This window comes from Ovis canadensis, chromosome 6, assembly GCF_042477335.2.
Source record: "Ovis canadensis isolate MfBH-ARS-UI-01 breed Bighorn chromosome 6, ARS-UI_OviCan_v2, whole genome shotgun sequence".
NCBI lineage: Eukaryota > Metazoa > Chordata > Mammalia > Artiodactyla > Bovidae > Ovis > Ovis canadensis.
This window is the reverse complement of record NC_091250.1, coordinates 130,524,664-130,540,225: the sequence shown is the minus strand read 5'-3', so window position 1 is coordinate 130,540,225 and position 15,562 is coordinate 130,524,664. Positions and strand designations below refer to the sequence as shown.

Below are 15,562 nucleotides of genomic sequence, written 5' to 3'. Positions count from 1 at the left end.
CCAACCTGGCAGGCACTGGAGCTCACGGAAGAGGAAGGCTGAGGCATTATGGGTGGACCTGGGCTGGAGTGCCAAGGCCAACTTGGAAATGCCTGGGGAATGCAGGAGAGCAGATTGCTTGGCAGCGCGGCCAGGGGCATGGCCACCGGCCACAAGCAGAAGCAGCCGTGGCCTGGGGCTGCTGCTTCCGGGCGGTGTGACTGAGGACACCTGCCCTGGCCTCTCTCCACGTCCCCCTCTGTCACATGAAGGGGAGACAGTCGGGGTTGTTGTGTGGATTTCATAAGATGATGCACTTGGACCTGTGGTCAGCACCTGGTGGATGGTCAGTGTTCACAACGTGGCTGCTGCTGGGAGGCCCTCACGATTCTGTCCCAGTGCCATTGAGAGACTAGCAGGGAGGTGATGAGCCAGAGTTATCACGGCCCCAAAACACAGTAGGTGTCCCAGTCCCTAGCCATGGCCCCAGGAGGTCAATCTAATGAGCTCACTTGCTTAAGTGTCTCAAAACATGAAGGCCTTAGAACATGGGGCTTTGGCAATTCCCGCTGTCAGGTCAAGGACAGAAGCTTGGGGAAGAAATCATTTGATTTGCCCGAGATAACAATGTGTCCAAATGAGCACAAACTCTTCAGTGTCTGTGGGCCGCTTCGCTCGGTGACCCCAGAGGTCTCCCTGGGACTGGACGCATCAGTGGAGCTGCCAGCTATGCTAATCTCCCAGGCCTCCAGCCCAGAGACTGCCCCCTCCCTGCCCATTCCCTCTCCTGACCCCTCCTTCCTCCTAGCCCCTCCCCTTCTCCTAAGCCTTCCCATCTCCTAGCTCCTCCCCTCCTCCTAGCCCCTCCCCTCCTCCTGACCCCCTCCTTCCTCCTAGCCCCTCCCCTTCACCTAAGCCTTCCCATCTCCTAGCCCCACCCCTCCCCATCGCTCCCAGCTTCGGATCCCTTCCTCCTCCTGGCCTCCTCCCTCCTCATGACCCCTCCCTCCTCGTGGCTCCTCCCTCCTCCTGGCTTCTCCCTCCTCTTGATCCCTCCAACCTCTTGAACCCTCCCCTCCTCCCAGCCTCTCCGCACCTCCTGACCCCTCCCCACTTCCCTGAGCCCGTGTTGACAGGAATGACAAGGCCTGAGACTGGTGCCCTAGTTTCTGAGGAAGACCCGGGCCCTCTTGAGGGCAGGCATGTGGTGGAAGGCGCACCGACAGGCCGTTGCTCCGGGGGAGAGACCAAGGCTCCCCTTCTGCGGCCCGTGGCCCTGTGTCAGCCAGCTAGTTCCTGGTCCTGATTGGCATAAAGGCACTGAAGAGGCCGCGGGGTGGGCAGGGAGTTGTTTCCACGTGTTTGTCCTGTGGAGACAGGACTGTGGCCTGGCGGGGAGTCCGTGTGTTAGTGTGTGGCCCGAACGAGATTCGAAGCAGAGAACGTGAGTGTGTGTGTGTGCGCATGTCCACACTCAGGAATCACACCTTGGTAGAAAGAGCTTGTCTCTGCGTGCACCTCTAGAGGCCGCGGGAACCCTGCGCTCGGCTCCCCCTCCCTCTGCCCGCGGACCTCGGCCAAGTCTTGTCCTCTGTGGGCCTCATTCGCTCTCTCATCCAACAGGCATTTCCTGAGCACCGGAGCCCCCTCGCTGGGGCAGTGAGACCAGAGCGCTACCTACGCAGACCGATTTTGATCAACTCCCAAGAGATGACAGAAATGCGGACGAAGCCGGGGCGCTGGCTGGGGCTGCACAGCTGGGCAGTGAGTCAGGGGCTGAGTCAGGACCAGGCCAGGGGGAGGGAGGGGACAAGGGAGGAGGGAGGGGCAGTGGGGAGGAGGGAGGAATCAGAGGGGAGGAGGGAGGAATCAGAGGGGAGGAAGGAGGAGGCAGAGAAGAGGAGGGAGGGGGCAAGGGAGGAGGGAGGGGGCAGTGGGGAGGAGGGAGGAATCAGAGGGGAGGAAGGAGGGGGCAAGGGAGGAGGGAGCCGGCAGGGGAGGCAGTGGAGGGAGGCAGAGGAGAGGAGGAGGGAGGCAGAGGAGAGGAGGGAGGAGGCAGAGGAGGAGGGAGGGGCAGAGGAGGAGGGAGGAGGAAGGGGGCATGGGAGGGGCAGTGGGGAGGAGGGAGGAGGGAGGGGAGGAGGGAGAGGGCAGGGGAGGCAGTGGGAGGGGCGGTGGGGAGGAGGCAGGGGGCAGGGGAGGCAGTGGGAGGGGCGGTGGAGAGGAGGGAGGGGGGTAGGGGAGGGGGAAGGGGGGCAGGGCAGATCTGCGAGGGGGTAGGAGGCTTGCGAGTGTGGGTGCTGTGCCAGGGTTATGGGCATTAGCGTCCCCATCTATTGTCGAGGAAGCGGAGGCCCAGAGAGGGAGACTCACACGTAAACAAGCACACACGTGCCCGGGGGATGCCGAGTCCCAGCCCTCCACCATTTCTGACACCACCCAGCAGAGCAGAGAGGGTGCCCTGGAGGCCCCCCGGGTGAGGAAGGTAGGGCTGGGGGCCCCCGGGTCCCGAGGGGCATGCTCACCAGAACACGTGGTCTTTGGTCACTCGCTCCTGCAGAAGGGTCCACTTCCTCCCCAGGTCAGACGACACATAGAGCTTTAGGGCAGAAGGAGCAGAGAGGAAGGTCTGGTTATGACCGAGGAGCGAGCCTCTTCCCAGAGGCCCATCTGTCCTGGACGCGGAGTGCCCCAAGGAGGTGGGTCTTGCTCAGCCCAGCGGGAAAGCGGGGAGGGCAGGCCCTGCGCTCTAGGTGGCTGCAGACCAGCCTCCGAGAAGCAGAAGGTCAAGTGGGAACTCCACACAGGGTCGTTCTTGACCCCAGGCCGGCCGAGACGACCCTAGAGACGGCGGGTGCGGGTGTGTGTGGCAGAGGTCCTGGGCGCGGTGTGACTGGGTGCAGGCACATGGGAGGGACCTGAGCGTCCCTTAAGCTCTCATGGGGGCTGGGCGCTGGGGAGGAGGGGCAGGAAGGGAGAGCTGGTCAGTGCTGGAACAGCAGCGCCCATTCTGCAGGCTGGCTGGGGCCTTGACCGCTACAGTGACCCAGGGCCTGCACTTAGGGTTCATGCTCTGCAATCACTGACTCGAAAGACCTAATCCTTTCAACTTTGAACTTGAGGTTTTGTGAGTGAAGCCAGGTGGAACAATGAGCTGACGTGAGACTCAGGGTCCCTGGGGGGTGTGTCGGCCCCACCATTCTCCTGGACAGAGCTACCCGGGGCGGGGCGGAGACCACAGGAGCCAGCACCCCACGCCCGCCTGGTCCCTCAATCCTGATCTGTCCTGGGTCCACCCACACTGTCAGTCTGGGTGCCTGGACCTCCTTGCCCCCTTGCCAACAACGGCCCTGACCGCTGCAGATCCCACGGCTGCCTGGGAGAGAAACTTGTGGAAAACGTCCCTTCTGTCTTTGCCACAGCCGCAGAAAAGCAGCAAGCTCCTGCACGAGTGCTTCCTCCTTGCCGAGAGCATCTCCAAACCTCCTAACCTCGGGGACTTGTGAGAAGACGCCCTCTTCAGGGAGGCTGTCCCCGCCGTGAACATCACCAAGAGCCTCGAGAGTCACTCTGAATGGTCGTCTGACGGACGCGCTGGGACCCTGGCAACAATTGTGAGCACTTGTTCTTTTTTTGTTTTTGTTTTTTTTTTTAAAGACTGACGACTCCAGTTATTTTTCAAGTGTCTTTAAGTTTTTGGTACATTTTAAACAATAATTTTATTTGTTTATTTTTGGCTGTGCTGGGCCTCCGTTGCTGCCTGGGCTTTCATTTAGGTGCGGCTAGCAGAGGCCACTGTCCAGTTGTGACACGGGGGCTTCTCATTGTAGGGGCTTCTCTTGCTGCAGGGCATGGGTCCCGGCGTGCAGGGGCTTCAGGAGTTGCGGCACGTGAGCTCCGTAGTTTCGGTTCCTGGTCTCTAGAGCACAAGCTCAACAGGTGTGCTGCACAGGCTGAGTCCTCACGGCACGTGGGATCTTTCCCCGACCGGGGATCGAACCTGCAGCTCCTGCACTGGCAAGTGGGTTCTTTAGCATGGAGCCACCAGGGGAACCTGGTCCTTTCCCATAAACTTGGAGTTGCTCAGCTGCTCTCCTCTGCTCTCACCTGCAGGGAGAGAATGCCCAGTCTGCGAGGTTTTCTTACCCAAAGAGGCTGAGTCTGCATCTTAGTGTGTCTCCTGCTCAGTGCCGATCGCCTCCCCAGCTACCCCTCCGGGGCTTCCCAGCCCTGGGCTGCTTAGAACCAGAGGCCCTTTCGCAACTTCCTCAACAGGCTCCCATTGTGTTCAACCCTCACTCCTTTCTGGGTCCATCGCTTTCCTCTCTCTTGCCTCTTGGCCTTCACACATGCTGTCCCCTCCACTTGGAACAGCCCTCCTCCCCTCTCACGCCCCCAGGCTGACTCCTCTCCCTGAGGGCAGTCTCGCTTTACCCATCTGCAAATTGAGAGAGCATGGTTCAGATCCTCAGGCAGTATAAGTGAATGAGAAAGGAGACGGTAGCTGTCAGTTTCCAGCTGCAAGTTATGAAACCCTCAGCTTAATGGATGGTGGGCTTGTTTCCATCGCTGCCGACGCTTCTGTGTTTATGACACCTGCCCGGAACTTTATGAAGCCTTTCCAATTTGCTCTCGTGGGAGGTGATTTCATAGTGCACAGCCAGTCGCTGCAGAAATAGAACATTTCTGCTGAGTAAAAGACCAATACCAGTGAATACACAAGAATAAACACATCAGGGACGTCCTAGTTACCACAGCTAAAACCTGCAGGCAGCATCCTGGGGATGAGCGGGCTTGCTCTAGACGGAGGCTTCAAGAGACGGAGTGGCACGGTTTGCCGTAGCACGTGCTGCTCTGACGTAAGGATGAAACCGATCGGGAGTCAGGACGAGGGAGAAATAAAGGAGGAGGAGGGGGAGGAGGGCGGAGGGAAGGTGCATTCGCAGACACGTGTGCTGGGGGTCTCACACAATTCTCAGAAGCACGGCAATTCCACCCGGCGTTCAGCGGCAGGCTGGAGATATGGTTGGAACTCAGCACCCTTTTCTCCCTTGCTGTAGGGTACCTGGTCATGCCGCAAAGGCTGCAAAGCTGAAATCCAACGTTGCTCAGACTCCCTCGAAGCTAGACTTCTGGGTCAGACAGACCCACCCGTGCGAGGTTTGGAAGGCCAGAGTGCCGTGGAATCAGTTCCCTGCGGCCTTGGCCATCTATTTCTTGAAATACAGTTTTGATGTACAATGTCATGTTCGTATCAGCTGTACGGCACAGTAACTTATACATATATATGATTTGTTTATAAATAATGTATATAATTTCTTCTTATACATTCCCTTTCCCTCCTCCGGGGGGTCTTCCCAACCCAGGGACATGAACCCAGGTCTTTCGCATTGCAGGCAGATCCATTACCAGTTGAGCCACCAGGGAAGCCCAATGTGCCTAATCATATATAATAAATTATATATGCTTTATATATACATGTTCTTTACTTTTCAGATTCTCTTCCTTATAAGTTATTTCAAAATGCGAGTCTGGTTCCCTGTACTATGCCGTAGTTTCTTCTTATTTATTTTATATATAGTAATGTGTATATACGGAGAAGGCAGTGGCACCCCACTCCAGTACTCTTGCATGGAAAATCCCATGGGCGGAGGAGCCTGGTAGGGTGCAGTCTGTGGGGTCGCTAAGAGTCAGACATGACTGAAACGACTTCACTTTCGCTTTCCAGTTTCATGCATTGGAGAAGGAAATGGCAACCCACTCCAGTACCCTTGCCTGGAGAATCCCAGGGATGGAGGAGCCTGATGGGCTGCCGTCAATGGGGTCGCACAGAGTCAGACACGACTGAAGCGACTTAGCAGCAGCAACAGCAGCAGCAGCAATGTGTATGTATGTTAGGCTTTCCAGGTGGCGCTAGTGGTAAAGAACCTGCCTGCCAATGCAGGAAGCGTAAGAGACGTGGGTTTGATCCCTGGGTAAGGAAGATCCCATGGAGATGGGCCTGGCAAGCCACTCCAGTATTCTTGCCTGGAGAATTCCACGGACAGAGGAAGCTGGTGAGCTACAGTCTATAGGGTCGCAAAGAATCGGACACGACTGAAGCGACTCTGCACGCACGCATGCGGTGTCTGTATGTTAATCCCAACCTCCTAATTTGTTCTCCCTCCTTCAGTAACGGTGTCTTTCCTACGTCTGTGGGTCTATTTCTGCTTTGTAAATAGATTTATCCGTGCCTTTGTTTTTAGATTCCACATGTGCGTGCTGTCGTGTGGTACTTGTCTTTCTCTGTCTGGCTTACTTCGTATGATAATCTCTAGATCCAGCCCTGCTTTCGCAAATGGCATCATGTCATTCTCTCTTACTGCTGAGGGATGTTCCACTGTGCGTGTGGACCGCCTCCTCGTCATCCACGCCTCTGCCGATGCACGTTCAGGCTGTTTCTATGTCCTGGCTCCTGCAAGCAGTGCTGTAGTGAACACTGGGATACACGTGTCTTTTCAAATTATGGTGGGCTCTGGATATATGCCCAGGGAGTGGGATTGCTGGGTCACGCGGTAACTCTGTTTTGCTGGCCAGCAAGGTCATGGGGACGTGCTTGGCATCCATCCTCCGGTCCTGGGGGCTGGAAGGGCATTTGTGGTGGAGGCAGCCACAGGGCCAGTCACTGGCTTTGTGGACGTTCCCAGGCAGTGTGGGCTGTGGCAGTGATGACTTCAGATGCCTGGACCCCAGCATCAGCTGCGTGTTCTTGATCTTGGTGACCCCAGCAGAGCTCCTGGTACCCTGCCTTCCTCTGCTGGTCCAGATCCTCAGGCTTCTGGGAGGATCCTTGGGAGTCTGGTCTGAAGCCCCCCTTCCAGAGGCCCAGCAATTTAGAGAGGACCCAATTGCCCTAAATCCTAAATCCTTTTTCTACTTAAAATATCCAGAGTGAGGTCTCTTTCCTGCCTGAGCCCCATCAGACACAAAGGCCGGAGCGAAAACGAACACACTCAGAGCTGCAAGATTCTCACTGCTTGCAAAGCTGTTCTCCTGACCACAGATCCCCCTCATCCCTTCTTAGGAGAGCTCTTGTCTGCCCCACCACCAACCCCTGGAGGATTACCAGGGCTCATTTTCCTTTCTTTTCTTGTGCAATTATCTTTGCTGCTCGGAAGTTCTATTAAAAAGTAAACTTACATCCTGACTCATTCTCTAAGCCCCTGTTCAACCCCCCTTCTCCAGGCAGGCTTCCCTGATTGGCCAAGGTGTCTTTTCTCCTCTACTAAGTTGTCAATCCTAAAGGAAATCAGTCCTGAATATTCACTGGAAGGACTGGTGTTGAAGCTGAAACTCCAATACTTTGGCCACCTGATGTGAAGAGCTGACTCATTTGAAAAGACCCTGATGCTGGGAAAGATTGAAGATGGGAGAAGGGGACGACAGAGGATGAGATGGCTGGATGGCATCACCAACTCGATGAACAGTGAGTTTGAACAAGCTCCAGGAGTTGGTGATGGACAGGGAGGCCTGGTGTGCTGCAGTCCATGGGGTTTCAAAGAGTCGGACGCGACTGAGCGACTGAACTGAACTGAACTGAAGTTTCTGGAAGGCACTCTCATGCTCAGGCCAATTTCTCACAGTGCTGGGAAGCGAGGAGGCTCTTGACAGGAAGCAGAATAAAACATAAGAGTGGGTCTACTGATGTCTTAGAGGTTAAGTGCCCAGGGCTCTGTCTGCGAGCAGGTCTGAGGCTCGAGCGGAAGGAAACAGACTGATCAGTGTCATACCAGGGTCCCTAGCGAGCTGACATGGGGGCCAGGCTGTCCAGCTATGACATCCTTTTGATCCCAGGAGCCTAATGCAATTTGCTGGGCCTTGAAAGAAAAACCACTGCCTTTGGATCTCACCCAGGGAGCCTGTCCAGGATCCAAATAGGGTAGCCTCAGTGACACAGTAAAGGAGTGAACTAGAAATAGGGAGTTAGGGCAGTCTGAGCAGGGGAAGAGGGTCTGTCTGCTAGAGGAAGGGGCAGGCATCTGAGCGGGGAGGGACGGGGAGGAAGCAGAGGAAGGCATTTGGTTTTGCAGACATCTGTCAGCCCCTGTGAGCCGGATATTGATGTCCAGCCTGCGGTCCACATGCCTTTGGCACGTGACTTGCTTTGCCCGTGGAAGGGGATGTGATCTTTTGCAGGTATAAGCAGACCCATGAAGGTCCCCGTGCGGTCTCCTCTGCGCCTCTGCCACGAGACTAGCACGTCCGCAAGTAACCACTGATTCCAGAACTAGAGACCCAAACCCTGCCCAGGAGCCACGGCTAGGCAGTCCCAGCCAAGCCTGCCAGGATGCCCGCTGACTCAGAGACCCGGGAATGAGAAAGAATGCTTGCTGCCGGGAGCCGAGGCGCTCTGGGGCTGTGTGTTACTCAGCTCTAGAGCAGCAGACACTGCCTGACACACCGGGTCTGTGGGCATCAAAGTCGATGCTGTCCACCCACGCCATCTGGCTTCTGGGGAGTTAGCGAGCTTCCTAAACCATGAAGCCTAAAAAAGCCGAAAGCCCTGCTGTCACTGATATTGATGTCCTCAAATTTCTCATTCCCTTTACAACCACAACGCAGCCTGTCTTCTCCCCTTTTTCTTTCCTGATAGTCACAAAAAAGAACCAAAGAAAATAACTGAGATTTCAGCTCCATTAATTTTTCAGGGCACCATAAATTAAAGAGCAATTGCAATGCAGTGGATTTCTGCAGGAAAATAAGTCTCTGTGATTGTGCTTTAGTCTAATTACATGGAAAGCTAAGTAGCACTATTAATACCCCAAAGCACATGCTGTCCCAAAGGAGAGCACCCGGAGCAGAGGCAGCCCGCCAGGCCAGGGAATTTCAGGGACATCCTGAACTTCAGTCAGTCAGTGAGGACCAGGTCTTGACACAAGACTTGCTTTGGCCAGTGGTGTGTGAGTGGGTGTGATGTATTCCAGGTCAAAGCAGACACACTAATTTGAGGACCAGCAAGGAGGCCAGCTCCTGTAGACAGCCATGGCTCAGGCCAGGCAGGGAGTTTCATTTGGAGGTCCCTGACCATGATGGTCCCTACTGGTAGAAATTCATTCGTTAAACTGCCGTCGATCCATCTACATCATCCATCCACCCCCACGCATCCACCCATCCATCCATCCACCATCCACCCTCCCACCCACCTATCCATCCACCCACCCATCCATCCACCCACCCATCATCCATCCACCCCCACGCATCCATCCTTCCATCCATCCGCCATCCACCCTCCCACCCACCTATCCATCCACCCATCCATCCATCCACCCACCCATCATCCATCCATCCCTATGCATCCATTCTTCCATCCATCCACCTATCCATACCTTCCATCTACCCATACCCCACCCATTTAGCCACCCATCCACCCATCCATCCACCCATCCATCCACCCATCCATCCAGCCACCCACCCATCATCCATCCATCCCTATGCATCCATTCTTCCATCCATCCGCCTATCCATACCTTCCATCTACCCACACCCCCACCCATCTAGCCACCCATCCACTCATCCACCCACTGATCCATCTACCCACCCACCATCCATCCACCCCATGCATCCATCCTCCCATCGATCTATCCATCCACCCACCCACCATCCATCCACCCCTATGCATCCATCCTTATATCCATCCACCTTCCATCTACCCCCACACCCACCCATCTATCCATTCATCCTCTCATCCATCCCCCTTCCTTCTATCCTTCATTCCATATTTCCAGCCAGGAACATGAGATAAAATTGTGAAAGAAATGGCCAGGCATAGCCCTCCCCCCTCCCCACCCCCCCAGCAAAGAGCTGACCTCAAGTGTGTGTGTAAGGTACAGACAATAATCAAATAATGACACAAATATTTAATCGGGCATTGTGACCCGTGCTGGGAGAGAGAGTCACTGGAATCTGGAAGAGTGTGGAATGGTGAGTCCCAGGCAGGTCTGGGAGCACCCAAGGAAGCTTCTGAGCCAGATAGCTTCCATCTGCTCCAGACCCAGGCTCTGCCTTTTCCACCCTTTTCCAACCCTGAGAGCTGGCCTGTGTAGGCGGCATCCACAGGCCCCTTCTCCCTGGCTTCTAGGGGGTTCAGCTCACAGGAGACTGAGGACAGGAGGAGAGAGACAGGTACCATGACTCCTGTTCTCCGACTGCCCAAACACACAATTTCTCGGGGCTGAGTGACTCTCCCCGGGGCCAGCCTCCTCCTCAGCCCTTTTGTCACAGTGGGGCTCCAGGCCTCTTATCCAGCAAGGTGTTTGGCTGAAAAGTGAAAGTGAAAGTCGCTCGGTCATGTCTGACTCTTTGCGACCCCATGGACTATACAGTTTATGGGATTCTCCAGGCCAGAATACTGGAATGGGTAGCCTATCCCTTCTCCAGGGGATCTTCCTAACTCAGGGATGGAACCAGGGTCTCCTGCATTGCAGACGGATTCTTTACCAACTGAGCACCCAGGGAAGGCTGGAAAGGTCCCTCAAAGTGTCTCTGTCAGAATCCCTGGAAGCTGTGAAAGGGACCAGATGGACAGAAAAAGGACTTTGCGGTCGATTCAGTGAAGATGCGTAGATGGGAAGGGTGATCTGGATTATCCAGGTGGGGCAGAGGGAACTCACACACACACACACACACACACACACACACACACACACACACACGGCAACGTGAAGACGGAGCAGGAAGTGTTGAAGACGCTGCCTTTGAAGCTCAGCGTGACTCGTCACCAGCCACAGAATTCCAGAAGCTGGTGGAGGTGAGGGAGAGACCCCCCGGAGCCTCCAGGGGGAGAGTCACCCCACACACGCCCTGGCTTTGGCCTCGTGAAACTGATCTGGGGCCTTTGGCCGATACACTTCTGTTGTTTTAAGCTGTCAGGTTTGTGGTCGCTCCTTATGGTGTCTGCAGGAACCCGACCCAGGCCATTCCTGCAGGCGGGCGGCCCCTCCTCCAGGGGCCCTCAGCCCGCCTTCTCCCAGCCCCGGGGTCTCCTACCACACCCAGGCTGGCCCTGGAGAGAGCCCCTCACCGCACACTCCTCAGTCACCCATGAAGGTGCCCTGGGCTCCTGCGGCCCTGCTGGACTGCCCTCAGAGGAGAGGACGCTGGTTTGGGGTCAGAAGGACAATTCCCTCTCCTGGTAAAGGTGGAAGAGGCTTCCAGGCGGAGGGAAGGGCATGGGGTGGGAGGGTGTGTGGAATGTTCTGGAAGTGGAGGGAGGCTCCACGGCTGGAGTGTGCTGGGGGGCAGACTGGAGGGTCTGTCAACCATCTCGTGAGCCTGTTGTACCTCACCTCCATCCCACCAGCTCTCACTTGAACCCATGAGCTTCCGAGGGGCACCTGACCACTCAGCCCTGGGGAGCAGCGGGTGATGGGGTCCCCGACCCCAGCCCCGGGGAGCAGGGGGTGATCGGGTCCCCGGCCTCAGCCCCAGGGAGCAGGGGGTGATGGGGTCCCCGACCCCAGCCCCGGGGAGCAGAGGGTGAGGAGGTTCCTGACCTCAGCCCCGGGGAGCAGAGGGTGAGGAGGTCCCTGGCCTCAGCCCCAGGGAGCAGGGGGTGAGGAGGTTCCTGACCTCAGCCCCGGGGAGCAGGGGGTGATGGGGTCCCCGGCCTCAGCCCCAGGGAGCAGGGGGTGATGGGGTCCCGGCCCCAGCCCTGGGGAGCCCTCCTGAGGCCCAGGGCTCCCGGGTCCCGGGTGATGGGAAGGCTCCCTGTCCTCTGGGCTTCCCCTGGGCGGCTCACCTTGCCCTCCTTGGTGTAGGCCAGCAACTTGTCCTCCTCCCGGGGGTGGAAGATGAGCGTCTCCACGGAGAAGGGGATGACCTGTTTCTGGAAGGTGGCGCCCTCGTCCACGCTGAGGAACAGGCTCTGGTCCCGGTCGCTGAGCGAGGAGCTCACGAGGATGATCTGAAAGACACGGGTCAGGAGATGCGTCTGCACTCCTCCGGGCCGCTGCCTGCAGCGGGCTCCCCGCAGCCCCCAGCGGCAACCGGCCCAGCCGACACTTGGCTCCAGACTCCCCACCTGCAGAGCCCGCATGGCAGAGTCCTGCGGCTCGGAGCCCTGTTTGCGGTGCTTTGCTGCGGCCGCCCCAGGACACTGACTTGTCCAGTGAGAGCTCTGCAAGGGCTGGGGCAGGGGGTGGGGAGCGCCCAGAGGAGGCTTACTGTGAAGAGCGCCGGGAGCAGGGGCCGTGTGGGAGGCTGCCTCTTCCTAGCTGGAGGCTTCGGGGTGGAGTCGGAGCCCACCCTCCGTATTCTCCCCTGACCTCAAGCCCAGCATTGGATCGCGCTGGAGATGACGGGAGTTGCATACGGCTTAGAGTGGCCCCGACTCCACTCCGACGTGAAACTGATGGCAAGGCGCCCCCCGAGAGGACGAGGGGCACCTCCACCATGCGCGCCCCCCAGCCCCCACCCCCTGAGGTCCCTTCACGTTTGCCTTCCCTCCAGGTTCCTCTTCTCACAGGTACAAGCCCTGCCGGACTGTGTGAGGATTGTCCGCCGTGTCACAGAAAGGTCAGGACAGGCCAGCCAAGGGTCAGAACAGGGCGGCCCTGGGGCCACTCGGCAGAATGACAGGGCCCTGCGGAGGGACACACGCGAGCTCCCGGTGCGGGGGAAGGTCAACCAGCCGAGGCTGAGTCAGGAGCACTGAACGCAGGGTGGAGGGGCTGGGAGCCACTTGGTCCAGCCCCGACCCCCAGCACCGTGGCCCCGCCTCCTGCTCCATCAGAAGAACCATTCTACTGACTCTCCTACACACGGACCTTGCAGAACCTTCACGGCTCTTCACAGCCCCAGGAGATGCAGACTCCATTATGGGGGTCCTAGGACCCTCCTGACCGCCTCCCTCCCAGCCTTACATGCAGCCTGGCCTTGCCTGGCAAGGTCCACATCCCCGCCCGTGCCCCTTTCCACCTGGGCGCACACCCTGGGATGGCCTTCCTTCTCAGGCTGGTTGGCGCTCCTGCTGCAAGACTGCTGGGGGCCCAGGACTTGTCCTCAACACTCTCACCCCATTTCATGGAAGAGGCCTCCTGCACGGGGACTGGAGCCCTGTCGGGTCAGGGGTACATCTGTGGAGGTCACTACTGATGCCCTCCCCTCCCCTCCCCACAGAGCCTGCGGGTTCCACACGCAGGATGAGTGAGTGAGTGAATGAATGAGGGAGGGAATGAATGAATGAGGGAGGGAATGAATGAATGAATGAGGGAAGGAATGAATGAGGGAAGGAATGAATGAATGAGAGAAGGAATGAATGAATGAGTGAGTGAATGAATGAGGGAGGGAATGAATGAATGAATGAGGGATGGAATGAATGAATGAGGGAAGGAATGAATGAGGGAGAGAGTGAATGAATGAATGAGTGAGTGAATGAATGAGGGAGGGAATGAATGAATGAATGAGGGACGGAATGAATGAATGAGGGAATGAATGAGGGAGGGAAGGAATGAATGAATGAGAGAAGGAATGAATGAATGAGGGAAGGAATGAATGAGGGAATGAGGAATGAACTATGTGTCGGCGGAGCAGGGGGCTGGGCACACACACTCCGTCCCTGGATAATCCAGCTCAAATTCCATGTCTGTGTGACCAGTGCCTTCGTGCTCCTTGTCTGTACAATGGGAAATGACAGGGTGAGCCCGCCACGGAGGGCTGATATGAGCGCGACAGCCGGCCTGCACAACGTCCTGCTTGGCGACTGTCCTGGTGCCGCTGTCCGCCCTGCTTGGCAGGTGGCGAGACTGAGGGCAGGCGAGCTCCTGTGGCCACAGAGCCACTCTGGGTAGGGCCAGGGCCAGTGGCGATTCCACACAGGGCGTGGTTTTAGCTGGGCTGGAGCTGGCAGCCTGGGTTGGACTAGCCCGGCCCAAGAGGAGCTCAGCTTTCCCTGGGAGGGAAAGTACAATGAGACGCCCCCGGAATGACTTTCCCAAACCCCGACATGCCTCTGGAAGACAACGAAGCACGTGGAGCATAAATCAATGAGCTGCACAAAACTCCTGTTTCTTGTGAACAAAGGATACACCAGTGTGTTCCTTTTTTTCCAAGGAAACCTTCCTGGGCTCCCGGGTGAGGTCATTCACCGTCAGCAGAAAGCCTTCTGTGCCCCAGCAAGCAGAGGGGCTTGGAGCCTGATTCCTTGGTGACTCTGATCCCTGAAAGGGGGACACATGTGCTCGGGGATGTCCTTCATGGCGTGGTTTACGTGCAGGAAAAATGGGAGGGGGTGGCGGAGATGGTCAGGGGAGCCAGAGAGTGTGTACAGATGTTTCCATGGTGTTTAGGGACAAGAGAACTAATGCGCTCACACACAAAAGAGCAGGACCTTGTAAGCAAGTTCAGTTTCTGTACATTTCCCATTGACAAAACTGTAAGGACGTATATAAGAGTTTTGTTATGGTAGGTGTAGAAAAATAAGTGTGATTTTGTCAGTGGACAATGCATAGAAAGAAGGGTGGAAGGATTATTACTCAGCCATAAAAAAGAATGACACTTGCCATTTGTGACAACACGGATGGACTTGGAGGGCATTATGCTAAGTACAGTAAGTCGGACGGAGAAAGCAAATACTGTGTGATCTCACTTATATGTGGAATCTAAGAAGAAAAAGGAAAAAAAAAACACAACAAGCTCATAGATACAGAGAAGAGACTGGTGGTAGCAGAGGTGGGGGATTGGGGATGGGCAAAATGGGTGGGTGGGGTCGAAAGGTACCAACGCCTGGTTATAAGAAGCAGAAGCCCTGGGGAGGGACTGCAGCACGCTGAGAATAACCAACAAAACTCTACTGCACATTTGAAAGTTGCTAAGAGAGTAGATCTTAAAAGTTTCATCACACAAAGAATTCTGTAACTATGTAAGGTGACCAACATCACCTAGAGTTGTTGTTATCATTTCACAATGTGAACAAATTTTATTATGTTGCACTTCTGAAACTAATATTGCTTGTCGGTTACATCTCTGTTTTTTAAAAAAAGAGAAAGGAAAGAAACACTGGGGGTTATTAATAGTGGTTAGTCTTAAGCAGCGGGGTGAAGATATTTTTTAAATTTGAAGTAAACTTTTTAGCTTAGAATAGTTTGATATTTTTGAAGATTTTTTTTGATGTGGACCATTTTTACAGTCTGTGTTGAATTTGTTACAATATCGCTTCTGTTTTAAGCATGTGGGGTCATCTTAGCTCCCCAACCAGGGATTGAACCTGCGCCCCCTACATCGGAAGGCAAAGTCTTAACCGCTGGATGGCCAGGGAAGTCTCAAACAGTTTTAGATTGGTGGAAAAGTTGCAACGATAGTACAGGACATTCCCACACAGCGCATACCCCGCTTCCTCTATTATTAACAGCTGACATCAACATTATGTGTTTGTCACAATAAGGACCCAACATCGACACGTTGGTCGTATCTAAACCACATGCTACATTTCACCCGTTTTCCACTGATGTCTTTCTCTGTCCCTGTGCCAGGTTCCCACGTGACACTTAGTTGCCCCTTCTCCTCGGGCTCCTCTAGGCTGGGACACTTTCTCAGACTTCCCTTGTTG

The 15,562-nt window shown here is 55.8% G+C and overlaps 1 protein-coding gene across 2 annotated transcripts in view; it reads right to left on the bottom strand.

Annotated features, from left to right (window-relative positions):
- Positions 1–15,562, bottom strand: part of SORCS2 (sortilin related VPS10 domain containing receptor 2) — a 491,847-nt gene that overhangs the window by 75,294 nt on the left and 400,991 nt on the right. For both annotated transcript variants that reach the window (XM_069594798.1, XM_069594797.1), the window contains exons 4-5: positions 11,756–11,920; positions 2,505–2,578 (exon numbers count right to left, since the gene is read on the bottom strand). In XM_069594798.1, coding sequence (XP_069450899.1) covers positions 2,505–2,578; positions 11,756–11,920 — 239 coding nt within the window. The remainder of the gene's footprint in view (positions 1–2,504; positions 2,579–11,755; positions 11,921–15,562) is intronic.